The sequence below is a fragment of the Leptonychotes weddellii genome, chromosome 1 (genome assembly GCF_054177405.1).
Source record: "Leptonychotes weddellii isolate Sample4059 chromosome 1, ASM5417740v2, whole genome shotgun sequence".
NCBI lineage: Eukaryota > Metazoa > Chordata > Mammalia > Carnivora > Phocidae > Leptonychotes > Leptonychotes weddellii.
This window is the reverse complement of record NC_138369.1, coordinates 165,915,856-165,932,426: the sequence shown is the minus strand read 5'-3', so window position 1 is coordinate 165,932,426 and position 16,571 is coordinate 165,915,856. Positions and strand designations below refer to the sequence as shown.

Below are 16,571 nucleotides of genomic sequence, written 5' to 3'. Positions count from 1 at the left end.
TCGACTGAGAAGTCTTGAGCCACACATCTCTGACAGCTCATGGGCACCTACAGAGAGAAACCCTGCCAGCAAAGAAGCCTTGTTATCAGTGTCGCTCTGAGTTGCTATCAGCTTCAACTGCTGCTAACAGTGTTTTTAATTATAATTTCCTTTTAGCTTACCTTTCTCATGATCGATTTAGTTTGTCGTGGATGGTATTCTTTATCCAATAGTGTGTATGACTACTTTTATCAGTAGTATTTTTAGTCTCTATATTTCTAATAACTACTCTGAAGCATGTGTACCTTGTAATTCAGAAATACATCTTTGGTCTCTTAATTATGTAGCCTCATCTCACTATTCCTGCTAATCTAACTTAATAAACTAACGTGGAAATGTCTGAGTAATGATTTGCCTTGCCTTTGTTGGCAAAATATAAAATAAAAATGTAAAAAATATAAAATATAAAATATTTTATAAAATACATAAAGATGTAAAACATGAAATATCTGTTTTTAAAATTCTTGAGGACTGTTGATTTGGGACAGAAGGGAGAGGAGTTGGAGGTGAAAGAAGATGGTATTATGAGGAGACAGGAATCAGAGATGTAAGCTCTAAAGGCACAACTAGATCTAAAACTCTTATAGGGCATTATATTAGTTTACTATTGCTGTGTAACAAACTACAAGACTCCGTGACTTAAAATAACAAACATTTATTCTCTGTCTGTGGATCAGGAACCCAGATAAGAGTTAAGTTAGTCACCTGCCATAGGATCTCTCATAAGGCTGCCAGTCAAGGTGTTGGTCAGGGCTGTGGTATCATGTGAAGGCTCAGCTGGGAAAGTTTCTGCTCTCAAGCCTATGTGGTTGTTGGCAGGATTTGGGTCCACAAGGAAATGCTATATCAAAAGGGTATACCTGTTACATATTTTTTTTTTTTTTCTGAAAGCGTAACTTATCACTGCCCTCTAAGCTTTTATCATTGTAACCAGATTCTTTTCTCGGTTAATCAGGTTGATTTCTTTTCACTCTACTTAAAGACCGGTTTGGAGCTTTAGTTACACATTACACATATTGCTGCGTACCCTTGCTTTGGCTTACTTGTCAAGCCACATCAAAAATGTTGCTCTCAATTCTTTCTACAATAGGGGCTCAGGAGAAAAAAAATACAGACTTAATTTGGACTTGCCTTGCTTTTCTACATTTACAAGACCATTTTACTTCCCTTCATCCAAACTGCATGAATTCTTTACTATAGGGAATACTTTGTTTTCTTTATCACCTGCAATATAGGGCAAAATCCAAGACAGAAATGAAAAATTAGCACAAAAATTGGAAACAATAGATATTATTTCATTTTATTTTGCTTATATTAAGGAATGGATCTACAAACCTCAGAAACATGTAAGCAAATATCAGAACATACCTATCCTTTTTTACAGTTTGAAAAGAGTAAAAATGGCTTTACTTTTCGCTAAGAGTAAGTTTTCGGTCTTCTGTGCTAGGACCCGATGAAAAGGATGTATTCCCCTTGACTGTTTTCTTTGAGAGAAAGAAGAAGCCCATTTTATTACCTCAAAGACTTAGGGTAAAAGAAATGGTATCACTAAGCAAAAAAATGAATTAACTAAATGCTATACAAACCCCGAAGAGCATTTTCCCTGTTGAAGAGGGTACAGTACCAATTATACTATTATCTCACCCTACTCTCTGGGTGAATAGTCTGAAAGCCTAAAATTACAGTTGATGTTAGATTTCTTGGCTTCATTTGCAAATTGGAGTCATTTTCTTTTTTGTGAATGCCATAAACACATGTTATATTGTTTAAGAGGAGCAGTCCTTAGTTTGTTATGATATTTTTCTCCTTTTTGTCCTCCGTGTCAAAGGACCTTTAATTTTTTTTTTTTCCTTAATTTGGCTTGTTGCAAATTGATGTAACACTGTGTTTCTGAATGATTTGCAATGGCCTTAAGTACCTTTTTGGCATGTCATTTGTTAAGAGACCAGTTCTAGAGAAGGTCCTTCAACTGGCCAGATGTGTCATTTTGGAACAGATTGAGGGCCTGCCAAAACACCATTTGTTGCCAGTTCCGGATATTGTTGGGGTGCTCACCACTCTGTTACCATATTTTTGCATGTCTTAACATTGCATAAATAGGCAGCTGTTCTGTATTTAGAATATAAATGAGTCACCAGCTTGCTTTCCCAGGAGGATTTACCTGCAAAAGGGAACCACAGTGTTAACCCCTTCCCATCCCCCTGCCTGCATGTCACATTTAAATGCACACTTCTCTGAGCCCATTCAGAAGCAAATCCTTATGCATATAAATCACACCTCTCTTGCCAGTGAGACAAGAGAACCAAAAATGTGCAGTTCACCGTGCTAAAATGGAACACATTTCCTTAGCAGCAAAAGCAGTAAATTAATCAGCTTATAAACTGAGAGTGAGCAATTTGTGCTGAATTCTTTCTTACTGTTCCTTCAATAGGAGACGAGGTTCTCTAATCTCAGAAAGGCCGTGACTTCATTAAGATGGAAACCCCTGTTAAAGGATGTGTTGCAAGAGACAAGAGAAGAAAAGCCCTAAAAGTCACTCAGTTGTCTCTCTGGAGCTATTTTCAGGCCAGGGAATTTTTATTTATTTGGAGAATGACAATTAACCTAGAGACTTCGCCCAACAAAGGAGCAGAGTGCTGAAGTAGGTCTCACTATAGGACATCAAAGGCAGTTGGTGTGACCCAATCCACATTTGTAGCAGATGATTCACATAACAGGCTAGCAGAAGCTACCTAATTTTGATTTCAAACAGCTTAACCAATTTATGTATAAACATACATATAAGACACTGTATGTGCATGTGTGTGTGTTTTCCCTTCGATACACTTAGGAAATAAAGTTGTCAGTGTTGGAATACAAAGAAATAAGAAAGTCAAGGCAGTTAGAAAAAGCAGAGGCAGTTGAGGTATATGGTATAAGCCTGGTCTCAACTACTTTTTTTGACTGTTTCCCCTAAAATAGTTTATTTGCTAAAGAAACCCAGCATTCTGCAATCTGATAGGGCCAAGTCATTTCTCCAGGCTTTTCATCTTGCCAGCCAAAGAAAAGCACACACAGATAGATAGGTGACATTTGGAGAGCCAGGCATGCCAGATTTTCGGAGGTTACAATGGAGGTCCAACCTGCTGTTCTCCTAATGAAAGGAGGGGAAATTCAGACTGGCCAAACCGCTATAAGGAATATCTCTGCTCTGAATGTCACGCTGCCCAGATGTCGCTTGGCAGGTGGAGATGCACGGAGAATGAAAATGTAGCCCTGTGTATGTGGGTGTTAGTGCATTGCAGGGTGAACAATGAGTCCATCTTCTGAAGTGTAATGAAAACAGTGTGGATCTTGTCTATATTCATGTCATGAGAAAGGGCGTTCTCAAAGAGTCCTCATCCCATTTCCCCTCCCAGACTGATATGCATACGTGCTCACAGACCATGTGCACATGACTTGTTTTGGGGTTTTAAGTATAACTTGATGATTTATTTAGTGTTTTTATATACATATTATGCATATACACATTATGCTTTTTCTTTATAGAAAATGGGATCATACTGCATAAACAATTTTGTACCTTGAGTATTAAATCTCAAAACTATATCATGAGTATTTCTTATTTTCCTTAGGCTTTTGTTATATTTTAAAGCAGATTTTATAGCAAAGATACATGATCCTACAGTCGGCCATTTCCCTGTTGAACATTTAGGTTGGCCCTAGAATGTTTTAAGACGGGCACGGCTATGTTTCTCAGTAAATATTTAATTTTTATTAGAACAAAGTAAGTAAGACGTGAAGTTACGTTTTGCAAGAGAAAGCTAAAGTTACTGTCATTGAGTTTTCTTTCACTACAATTGTTTTTCTTTAGTGTTACGAGATGACTTCCGGCAAAATCCCACAGATGTTGTGGTGGCTGCTGGAGAGCCTGCGATCTTGGAGTGCCAGCCTCCCAGGGGACACCCAGAACCCACCATCTACTGGAAGAAAGACAAAGTTCGAATTGATGACAAGGAAGAAAGAATAAGCGTGAGTTAAATTAAAATTAATGCTTACAGAGATTGACTATCAAGTCTTCAAATGGATATATTTTATTGCTAATGAAATTGTAGACATGTACTGAATGCTAATGACCATTTACACTGCATTTGAAAGGACTGAAAAAAAAAAAACCGAGAACTAAAACTTTAGGATGAGGCTTCAAAGACACAAAAATTATAGAAATCAAGTGTAGATGATATATTAATATTTGTACCAATCTGAATATGAAAAGATATGAACATGTAGATATATATGAATATGTAAAGATATATATATCTTTGCAGTACAAAGGTGACAAAGCTCTTTTTAACATCTCAAATGCGTCTTTTGATTATGTAGTTTCACCTGAGTGATAAAGGGTAAATGATGGCTGTAAGCCATATTAACGAGAACATTTCTTTTAGCACTTATTTTCAAAATTATAAGAGAAAATAATGTGAGGTAATGAGTACCTCAAGCACCTTTTCCAGTTTTCAAATTTAATATTTATAACTAAAGTTTTTTACATGAATTCATTTAAAAGTTTAAGAGGTATAAAGTAAAATCAAAGTAAACGTGACTTTTTTGATTCTGCAGTTTAGCTCTTGTAGAAAAATAGTTTGCTTTCAAGGATATTGATGATTAGGTTCATCACTTGATTAATATCAAAATGAGACACCCAGAACATTGTAAAGAGGTAGAGAAGGGGAATGGCATATAATTATTTTATATTTTTAGAGGATCCACTCAAGGTTTGTTTGTGATGCTTATGGGAACCAGTTCACTGAAATAGTAGATAATGCTTCAAACTTCTGATGCTATTCTTAGTATAATTTTTATATTCAGTACAATTATTGAGAATAAATATATTTGACTTAAAATAATGTCTCATTTAACTGAACAAACGTGCCATTTCTATAAAAAGTCTATATAGTCTAAGGTCTATTATCTTTAAAAATATCTTATAATGAAGGTTTTTGTAATGTATGCATCGTGGTTACATCATAACCGGATAGGCCACATAAGAGCTCACAATATATATTCATGTGATTCTGGCTTGAACTCTTGACACCATGAGGAGCTACATTACCAGGGAGAATTTGGTTCTCAGTGGTCTGTGCTTGGATACCAAACATGAAAATATGCTCCTGGTGATAGAGTAAAATCACTTTTGAAGGCTTTCTAGTTCATGTTTGCATCATTTAATTTTCGCTTTATAACAAACCACCACAAAATACAGTGACTTATAATAACCATTTTATTTAGACTATGATTCTGTGGGTAAGATGACAATTCTTTATTCTGGGCCAGCTTGGCTCATCTTTGCTAGGTTTTCTCATGCTTCTGTGGCCTGTTTAAAAGATGTGCTGGCAGCTGGATGATCTAGGGTAACCTTACATGTCTGGCCATTGACTTATACTCAGCTGGGCATCCTGGTTCTTCTCTTGGCCTCTAATTTTCCAGCAGACCAGCTCAGACTGGTTCCCATGGTGGTCTCAAGATTCCAGCAAGGAAAGACAAGTCTCAATTTGAGAACACTTTTCGTCTGCTGAAACATTGCTTTAGTTTCATTGGTCAAATCAAGTTATATTGCCAAACTCAGTTTCAGGGGGAGGAGAAATGGCCTCCATGGCCATTTTTATAACCTACAGTTTATTATACTCCACAGCACATAATTAAGAACAGGTTGGCAGTCTTTTCTTCCCATGTAAAAACAAAATTGAAAGTCCCTTTCTGGGACATGACAAGTTTCAGAGCCTGAAATATATCCATTGAGAACATACCTACGTGGGTTTTCTTTGCCTATGAGATAAAAATTAACAGAGGAAACCAGCACGTTCTTCTCTCCTATCTCTTTAAGAACATTCAGTCATTGTGATGTTAAGATTGTTGAATTACATAAATATAAAGAAAAAAAATTGGAAAAGAAGCCATGAGTTGGTGATACACATACTAAAAATCTAATTCTGCTTCAATATCCTCTTTAACAAATAGACATTTTAACATATTACATTGGTTTATTTGGTCAATAAATGCTTCTCACTTAAGAAACAGTTAGGAAGCACCTAGTAGAAGCCAATGATTTACACCAACTCATACTCTCATCACTTAAAAAAAAAATATTTTTATCCAACCTGCCCTCCTCTTCAAAAATTATCTCATACATACAATCAAGGTGAGACAGATAATTAATGCTAAAAATTGAAATTTAAGCTCCATGAAGGCAGAGGTTTATTATTATTTGGTTTACTCCTGAATCTCAAACATCTAGAACACTGCCCAGCCCATAGAGGTACTCAGTAAATGCTTGTTGAATCCCTCTGTGTCAGTTCAATTTCATTATAGTACCAAAAACGGTTATCTAATGCTTCTTTCTGATAACAAATATCAATAGCAATTCATTCAACCTACTTCAGAGTGAAGACAACCACTAGGATTTGGTGGAAGCAGTCACAAATGTCAAAATAGGACCAGACAAGAAAGAGAAAGAATGCCCAAAAGCATTTTCTAGAAAGAGAATATGAAGGCTTATCCTGAGGGAGAAGTTAAGAGAAGAAAAAACACATGCAGATGCCAAAATAGGGGGAAAGTTTTGGTCTTAGACACTGAGCTATTTCCTTTAGGAAAAAAAATGTTCTGCCTAAATATTCAAAATTATTTATTAGTCACCTTCTCTTTGCTGTTTATTTTACTTTGCATTTTCTTTCTCTCTTTTCTTTTCCTTTTTTTTTTCTTTTTTCCCTTCCTCTTTTTTCTTTTTCTTTTCTTTTCTTTCTTCTTTTTTTTTTTTTAATTTTAACAGATCCGTGGTGGAAAACTGATGATCTCCAATACCAGGAAAAGTGATGCAGGGATGTATACCTGTGTTGGCACAAATATGGTGGGAGAAAGAGACAGTGATCCAGCAGAGCTGACTGTCTTTGGTAAAACTCTCTTTTAAATTATAAATGGCTATTTATATATGCTTTTCCTTTGATGTTAAATGTATTTGTTGATACTAAACACCAGGTCGTATAGGGGCAGGTTCTTATCACTTCTGGTGAGTAGTGAAGGACTAGATTTGCCTTGTTTTCTGGTTCTGTCTTTCAGATGAAATCTTCCATCTAAGGAAAATAGAACTTTTTAAACAATAATTCATTTACTTTATTTGTATATATTTATAGGATTTGCCTTTCATCAGAATGTAAAAATTTGATCTTTCTCAAATTCTGTTTGCGATATTATATTTAAGATTTATTCACTGTGATATATTTATCAAGTATTTTTTATGTGCAAGACAGAGGATAAGTTTTTTGGTCTTCTTGTTTTATATTAGTGAAGTGCAAAGACATTTCACTTGTTTTCTACTTTAAAAAATTTCATATTGAAATATTTACAGTATAGCTTGTGATTTAAAGAACTAGCTAGCTGCATACACACATACACACACACACACAAATACATACACGTAATCAAAATTAAAAACAACAACAACAACAAATAAACTGTCTTGCTGATGTAGGCAGGCTGGGTCCAAGAACCCAGGGGAAGATCCCACAGGACCAACCAAGAGGGTCCTTGGCTTCACACAGGATAGAAATCAAACGTGAGCCAGAGAAAGTGAAAATAGAGTTTATTGAATAGTGTGAGTGACAGACAGAATAGCAGACAAAGTGTCTGAGAGACTCAGAAAGGAGAGAAGAATGAGTTTTGTTGTTGCTTATGGTTAGGGGTTTATATTAGAAAAGGGTATAGAGTATGTGTTCCTCCAGGAATCCAGGGTACGGTCAATCACATGCAAGTGTTGGGTGAACAATAGGTGTTATTCCATAAATGACTGAAGATAGGGGTATTGATGCCATTATCAGCCGAAGTTTGTTGGAAGCTAATACGCTGGAACATGTTTGGGATCTGGCTCTCGTTACATGTTGTCAGGTGTTTGGGGCCTAAGACAAAAACTCAGAGAATGATTAACCTTCTCGCTTCCCCCTTCAAGCGGGAACAGAGCTGCTTTGGCTTATTCAGAGGCAAAATATGGAACATGAGTAAATGGTGCCTCACAGAAAAACAGCAGAGATGGAGCGTTTCTAAAATGGAGCCCCTTCAACTTCCCTACTTCATTGCTATGATATTCATGTTTTTTTCAATTTAAAAGCCAAGGGACTCTTTATTGGCGTAATATGATTAATGGACTAAAACTAGATTAGATCTGGGGGTGCCTGGGTGTCAGTCAGTTGAGCGTCAGACTCTTGATATCAGCTCAGGTCTTGATCTCAGGAGTTCAAGCCCCACTTTGTGCTCCACACTGGGTATGGTGCCTACTTAAAAAAACAAAAAAACAAAAAAAAACTTGATTAGATCTGTTTCAGAGAAATTGTGGAGAGAGCATTAGGAAGGAGAAAAGAGGATAATAAAGATGTCAGAGTAAAGAAAAAAGGAAAATACTATAAGGCAGCTGTGGAAAATTGAAAGAGAAATAAAGTGACAGAAAATTAGGGAAAATAGGGATCCTAAAGATATTGGAAAATGAAACATTCCTTTAGAAGTCATTGAAATACCATTTAAGTCTCTGTATGGATACACAACACACACGTGTATACATACACATACACATATACACACACATACATACGTGTGTGTATGTATCTCTATCTTAAAAGATTTAACTATTGTTGATATTATGTGATTTTTTAAAAAGATTTTATTTATTTATTTTTGAGACAGAGAGCATGAGTGTGCTAGCGGGTAGAGGGGCAGAGGGAGAGAGAATCTCCACCAGACCAGCAGACTCCCTGCTGAGCACAGAGCCCAACATGGGGCTCAATCTCATGATCCTGAGATCACGACCTGAGCAGAAATCAAGAGTCAGATGCCCAGCCAACTGAGCCACCCAGGCACCCCATATTATGTGATTTTTTTAAATAATTTTTTGTGCCAGCAAAATTATCTTCTGGTTCTATGAATTATGGTAAGATTTTATTGATGGTCATTACTCCAGAACATGTTTGAGGGTAGCATCAGAATCCTGCATACTTTCTGAAAGAAATCTCTTTCGCAGTTTGAGATGTGCCATCCCGTGGTGTAATGGGAACGCTACTATGCAAAAGAGCCATATTATGATTTCTATTACATTTAGAGTGTTAAGATGTGCTTTGTGAATATGTACTCGAGTGCAGGCCTCTCTTTCCAATCACTTTGAGTACCGAGTAATCTTTGGTAATATTCCTTATAGATACTAAGCAGCTTGAAGTCCCAAATGACAGAACCAGGGGAAATCCCATAATTCATTAAAGGAATTGAATAGTAAAAATAAAATTGTTCAAAGTATGCATGTAAATTTCTGTCCTGCAGAGCTCAGACAAGTATCAGTTTGCCCTTAAATTTCATGCAGTCAGCCTTAAGAGTCTCAAAATGTGTTTCACTCCATAATGAATAAAATACAGTTTTGCCTGGTTAGATATAAAATTAGTGGTCACTGAACATTAGCATTGAAAACCCGCAAGTACAGCTGTTCTATTTAAAGAAACACTCATTACTATTTTTCTGTAACTGCCACAAGCTTTGGAACAGAAAAATGTTGCATTGTAACAGTACATACTGCCTTCAGAAGGAAACTGAAAGGGTTTAATGTCATTACCCCAGCAATGAGACTTACCAAAATGTGACTGTGTTATGAAATATTCACCCTACGTTCCCTAAAGACGTGATGAGAACTACAGGAGATCCTTAAATATGTCAGGAGTTACAGTGTTACTTCTAAATTATTTTGAAAATAGCTATAAACCAAAAAGATTGAATTTGTCTAGTGGCCATACCTCTGGAAGAATTGATTTAAGAAGCTGAGAACATTTATCTGATGGTGTAAACTAGTCAGAACCGACCCAAGGGGTTATAAGTACAATATTAAGTTGAAGAAAAAGACCGAAAATCTCCATTACTGACGAAAACAACATCCAAACCCAGAAATAAAATATAAAATCAGTAGTGATTGTCCAAATCAAGGACGTGACCAGGATTGCATGAGAAAGATCCCTTCTGTACTTTGCTCAATTCTGAGAGAAAAGAACTAGTGTGCTATGAATAGTGGGGGCTTCTTTATGTTATTTTGGTGCTTTTGTGTCTAGTACATGTTTTCTAATAAACTTCTTTATATTTCATCGTTGTTAGATATTATTATTTCTGACCTAGGGTTTATAAACGTATAACTGGCTACACTTTACCCCTCCCTCCCTCTCAATTTTATTTTCAAGGAGCAGCAATTCTGCTTTAAATAAAAAATTTGGGGGCGCCTGGGTGGCTCAGTTGGTTGAGCGACTGCCTTCGGCTCAGGTCATGATCCTGGAGTCTCTGGATCGAGTCCCGCATCGGGCTCCCTGCTTGGCGGGGAGTCTGCTTCACCCTCTGACCCTATCCCCTCTCATGTGTTCTTCCTCTCTCATTCTCTCTCTCTCAAATAAATAAAATCTTTAAAAAAAAAAAATTTGGCTACTATAACCCCTCCGTAGCTAACAGAAAATTTTTACTTGTCCTTTGCAACTCCATCTTTAAAATATGTTATACAGAAAAAGTAACTGATAATATTAATTGTTCAAAAAGTATAATTCACTTCTAAATGGCAAGAAAAACAGCAAAAGGAGTAATAGGTCACGGCTAATACAAAAGATTTGGTAAGTATTTTGGTTCTTTAGTAAGTAGGCTTGAACTTAGAAGGGTTTTTTTTGTTTCTTGGTTTTTTTTTAGTTTGAAAATTGCAGCTTATATTTTAAAGATCTCTTATGTAGACAGAGAGATCAGTGTAACTTCATTTTCAAAATATACTCTGCCATCCGCCATGCATCATTTATCCTGTTTGTCCTTTAATATTTGTTGGCCATACATAACAGCTTAGTTAAGTGGGCAGTACCAAATCTAAAATTAAGAGGTAGGCATCATAGTGTTAATGGACACTAAAATCTATGGCACACTCCAGATGCCTTCATAAAGAATACTCCCTAGCACTTTACATATGTTAATTAACTTCTAAAGATCCTGAAGTCAGAGAAACTAGAATTACATAATTAAATTTCTAATTATGGGTAAGTTTGGGCTATCTGTTATCCAAAATTTAACTATCACTTAAAAATAACAATTTTTTTCCAAATGATTTTTATTTATTTATTTTTTTAAAGATTTTGTTTATTTATTTAAGAGAGAGCATGAGAGGGGCAGAGGGACAAGCATACTCCCTGCTGAGCTCAGGTCATGAAATCATGGCCTGAGCCAAAGTCAGACACTTAATCCACCCAATGACCCAGGTGCCCCTGAAATGATTTTTATTTTTTATTTATTTATATTTTTAAAAGATTTTTTTTTAAAGATTTTATTTATTTATCTGACAGAGAGATAGCGAGAGCAGGAACACAAGCAGGGGGAGTGGGAGAGGGAGAAGCGGGCTTCCTGCCGAGCAGGGAGCCTGATGTGGGACTCAATCCCAGGACTCTGGGATCATGACCTGAGCCGAAGGCAGACGCTTAACGACTAAGCCACCCAGGCGCCCCAATTTTTAAAAGATTTTTATTTATTATCTGAGAGAGAGCGTGCACAGAGGGAGAGTGAGAGGCTGAAGCTGATTCTCTGATGAGCAGGCCCAGGACCCTGAGATCATGACCTGAGCCTAAGTCAGAAGCTTAACCGATTGAACCACCCAGGTGCCCTGTCCCCCAAATGATTTTTAAATGTTTATCAAAGGAATCCATGAAAAAAAGATTTCATATGTTACATTTCCAATAGACATTAGAAGTATTACTATACTTATAATGAAACACAGAAATATCTAGCCCTACCCCTCCTTCCAGTGCACACACACACACACACACACACACACGCATGCACATATTCCTCATCTTTGAGCATTTCTACAAGCCTGTTTTATCTTTTTCTTATGGGATTTATTTCCATATTTTTAAATATGTCCTTATTCTGCAGTTTTATATATTATTTTGGCTTTCTATTTGTAAGACGATGATTTGGCCCACTTATATCCCCTTTCCCACATTCTCACCTCCACTCCCCTTCTGTCTTTCAGTGTATTGACTTTAGAAACATTGGTTATATTAAGATTCAGAATGAGTTATTATAACCATGTAATTATGGACTGAGCTTAGTGTTATGCTATTACGATGGCATTTCTTTTCTGGCACTTATTTGTTCTTCTTTGAGTTAGTAATAAACCTATTTTTTTTTCTTTTATGTGTGTTTGTCTACATCCGTCATGAGTTCTTGAAACCTCTAATGGAAGGTTCGAAATCCTCTAAATTCTACTTAGCTATTAAGTCCCCCCCACCTTGCTACAGCCTTCCTGGAGGCCTCAGACCTCCTGCCAATCTGACTGGGCTAGTTTAGATCTACTCCAGAAGCTCATGCTGATATTTGTTTCCCCTTTTCTCTCATGCTGGATTCTGTTTCCTGCACCATGCCTTTGTTTCTGTCTTGGTTAAGTCCTGTGTCAGAAGAGTGTCTCTCTCCTGCCTTCTCTTTGACTGATGCCTAGAGCAAATAAGGGCAAAATGCATATATTCTTTCTGAAACTTAATTGATACTTTGGCTGGTTATAAAATTCTAGTTTACAAAAGCATTGCTCAGGATATTAAAATCACCACTCTAAAATCATTCAGCTTCTGCTTTGGCTCTTAGAAGTCTACTGGGCTTCTGACTCCTATGTGGTCAGTTTTCTCTCTCTTTTTTTTTTTTTCTCTTTCCAGTTTTAGTACTGTATCTTTATTCCAGTGTTTTGAAATGTTTCAGTACTATGCCTTGGCTTGGCACTTTTTTCATTTTACTGGCTGGACCCTTGGTGAGCAATTATAATCTAAAAACTCTCTATCTAAATAATTCAGGGAGTTATCCTCTCCCATCTTTTTTATTCAGTTTATATGTCAAACATGTATTTGTTAATTTGATGTTAAACCTCCCAGGTCTTTCTTTTCTTTCATTCTTCCTTTTTTATAATATTCTGTTCTTGTTTCATGGATAGCTTAAATTCTCTTGCATTTTAGGATTTTACTAACCCTTTTTTTTCAAATAAAATTTTCTTGTGATGCTTCCTGCTTTTATTTCTTCTGACTTCCTCCCCACACCCTTCCCTACGTTGTTCTATCTTTTACACTGGAGGCTTTCTTCAAATGGCAAGTGATCTATTGTTGTTCATACAAAAAAAACTATCGGAATCTCTGTGTCAATTGATGGCTTTCATGGTAGGGTAATCCAACTGGGAAGTCGCCATTTCATTGGAGATGAGTACAGAGGGTGGGGCTGGTGATGCTGATTTTCATTTATTAGAGGAGAGATTATAGGTGGTAGCCTGAATGTAGTTGAGATACTGGGAGACAAAGCTATGAGAGAAGAGAACCAACCCTTAGAAATATCCAAGTTTTGTTGAAAACCTGTGGCCTTCATGTAAGAATTCCAAATATAAGTCATCATTAAAATCAAGATTTTTGAGAGTAATATAGTTCTTTTAAATAATACTTACTTACAGACTTTAGAACAGCAAATTATTTTTTATCCATTACCTCATTTAACAAACATCTATTGACCACCTCCCATGTGCAAGGCCCTGTTCAAATATTTAATAAAGTAGTAAGATGAATAGACATGTGCCCTGCTCCCAGGGGACCTTTTGCATCACGTTATGAGCAATAGCATGAAACTTTGCCTCTAAAATATGGTGAGAGAAGCATTTTCCCCTCCGAAAACACTTACCTATGTTTGTCTTTGCCTCACAGGATGGTTTCTCTCAGACAAAGAAAATTCTTGGCAAAAAAAGAAATTAATGCAGCCAGGCTTAATTTAATCACATTCAGACAGACTGATCATTATCATCCAGTCTGTTTTGGAAGGGCACAATAATTCACATTCAATGGCTATCATAACCCCGTCCCCTCATGCATGCCCAGTTAAATAAAAAGAGACATACTAAGGCTAGCCATCTGACTTTCCGATTTAATAGACACCATAGGGTGGCGAGTACTTCGGGGTCAGCTAAAGTTAAAGATAAGGTTTACAAGCACTGGGTAGCTCTACTGTCCTTTTATTGCATAGCTTTGGTTGTATTGGACTTAAAGGACTCTACCTACATAATTATTGCTGCAACACCGCTTTCCGAATGTCAAACAAAGTTTATTTTAAAAATTGTTAAGATGATCCTAGTTATAGCTGTCATGACACAGCCATTGCCAATTTTATAGCCATCGTCAAAGACTGCCTATAGTTGAGAAAAGAAATTTGTTCACTGGGAATTTAATTTCCTTCTTTGTCACATGTAAATAAGAAACTTAAGAGATATTATGCAACCGCATTTCAGACTTACTGTATTTTGTATGAAAGTGAACATTTTGTTTTCTGAACATTATTGGCATAACTATAGTGAGACTTGGCATTTGATTTTATTGCAGCCACACACAGAGTTGCGTTTTCCAGAATGCCAATTTGAAACTAAATTGACCTGACTACTTGAAAGCTGTACTTTACATAGTACCACGCTGCTAAACAACACTACTGTCTCAAGAGAGATTAACCTTGTAAGCAAGTTATGCAGGTGATTCCAATCCATTTAATCTCACATTTAAAAAAAAATGTTAATTGTATTGGCAAAGACATTGCCTCCGATCACTCCATGGCTATGTAATTAGGGATCAGGGCATTCAGAGGGACTCTAATTGATAAGCAGTCAGAAAACAACCCTTGAGATTTCTCCCCCTGATTTTCAATATGTGATCAGACATAAGGTGATAACATGGAAAAATCAGTGACCTTATTTTACATGCCTCAAAATTAAGTTTGCTTATGATTTAGTCGTTCAAGATGTTTTCATATAAATTTATTTTAATTGCACAAAGCTTCATGGAGTACAAACTCCATGGGCATTAGTGGGTATCGAATGTGATTACTCATCAACTTACTCTCTAATCCTTCTAACTTTACACTTATTTGCAGATGATTTTGACACAAAATGGTAAACCCCAAGACCTTTCCTTGTAATTTTTGCAATTTGTGTCTGAAAGAGGCATGGCTTTATGTTAGCTCATGATAATAGTGGCAAAGCCTTCAAAAATGTGTCTTCTACCTGGACAAATTCTTTATCTTTAATATTCATGTTTCTGGTTCTCAGATTTTCTGGGAATAAAGTCTAGTTATGGAAACTGGAAAATAATTCTTACAAAAGACATATTTCCAGTTAAATAATTGTTAGGCACACCTACAGTTTTTAACAAAGTGTTTTTTTGTAGGTGGTTAAAATTGAGGTAGAAGGTGATTTTAGTATAATTAGCAGAAAACAATTAGAATAATGAATAATATAATTTAGAGATAATTATTGTAATGGGTGCTATGGAAATTTCCAGAATAATACTTTAAAAGTTACGACCAAACTCTAATGTATTAGTAAATGTCAATGTCACTTTGTTGGAAAGTACAACCAAAGATACTCAAGTATAAAACCCATCTTGATGTGCCCTATATGTTCACGTGACTTTTATCTGGCTTGTTCTTTGCATTGTCTTTTCTTTTTTCTTTCCTATCAATTGAATTACATTTTCCATCATGAGCCAATGTTAGGCTTCCAAAAATTCTATACCACATACTCTCCTGTGGTTATCTAGTTGCTAGGCAGCTAGACTCTGCTTGAGGGCAGAAGGGAATAGTGAAAGTTCATTGCGAAGTTGTCCACTCCTGCTGAGTTCATCAGAACAACAGCGGGGGAGCCTATATCTTCCTTATTCTTGAAATTATAAATTAGGTTCTTCCACGTGTCTCCATACAAAACAGTAGGGCTTAGAACACATATGATAGCCAAAAAACCCTCAAGGATCCTATGGTGTCCCGGGATGAAGAGACAACTTTGCTTTTAGTAACTTTGGCTTTGTAACGAGTCTAATGTAAAGTTTACCCTTTGGATTAATTACATTCATATGTTGCAATTTTGTGACAGGTAACATGTTAAAGGAAGCATACAAAAACTTGGCCTGAAAATATTCCTGTGTGTTTTAATGGAACTAGTCTCACATACTGTTATACAATTTACTTTGTAGTTAGCATCATGCCATGAAAATTTTCCATGTTAGATAGATGATAGACCGACAGAGGTAACTTTATCATTCCCATGACTTACTAGTTTTGCAGTGTATGAGTCTGCCACAATTTTTCCTAAAAGCACCCATTTTCCAATACTGCCAGTCTTGCTGCAATGATCCTATGTAATTCTTCTTTTCTTGTTGCAATTATTAATTATCAAAATTATTATTCTGTTCTCCAATACTCTCACACTTTTTTTTCTTATTGATCATTAATGTTGGCATGTCCATCTTATTCCTGATTTTAGTAGGCATGATTTTAGCATATTACTTTTAAAAAGAAGTTTTGCATTTAATTTATTTTTTTTTCATTTTGGAAATACTTTATTTTTTTAAAATTTTTTATTGTTACGTTAATCACCATACATTACATCATTAGTTTTAGATGTAGTGTTCCATGATTCATTGTTTGTGCATAACACCCAGTGCTCCATGCAGAAC

At 36.1% G+C, this 16,571-nt stretch overlaps 1 protein-coding gene across 1 annotated transcript in view; it reads left to right on the top strand.

The window, feature by feature from the left end:
* The window catches only part of ROBO2 (roundabout guidance receptor 2), a 574,017-nt gene that overhangs the window by 397,481 nt on the left and 159,965 nt on the right, over positions 1-16,571 (top strand). Inside the window, exons 3-4 of the mRNA XM_081818005.1 lie at positions 3,893-4,050; positions 6,845-6,965. Of these exons, the coding sequence (XP_081674131.1) occupies positions 3,893-4,050; positions 6,845-6,965 (279 nt within the window). The remainder of the gene's footprint in view (positions 1-3,892; positions 4,051-6,844; positions 6,966-16,571) is intronic.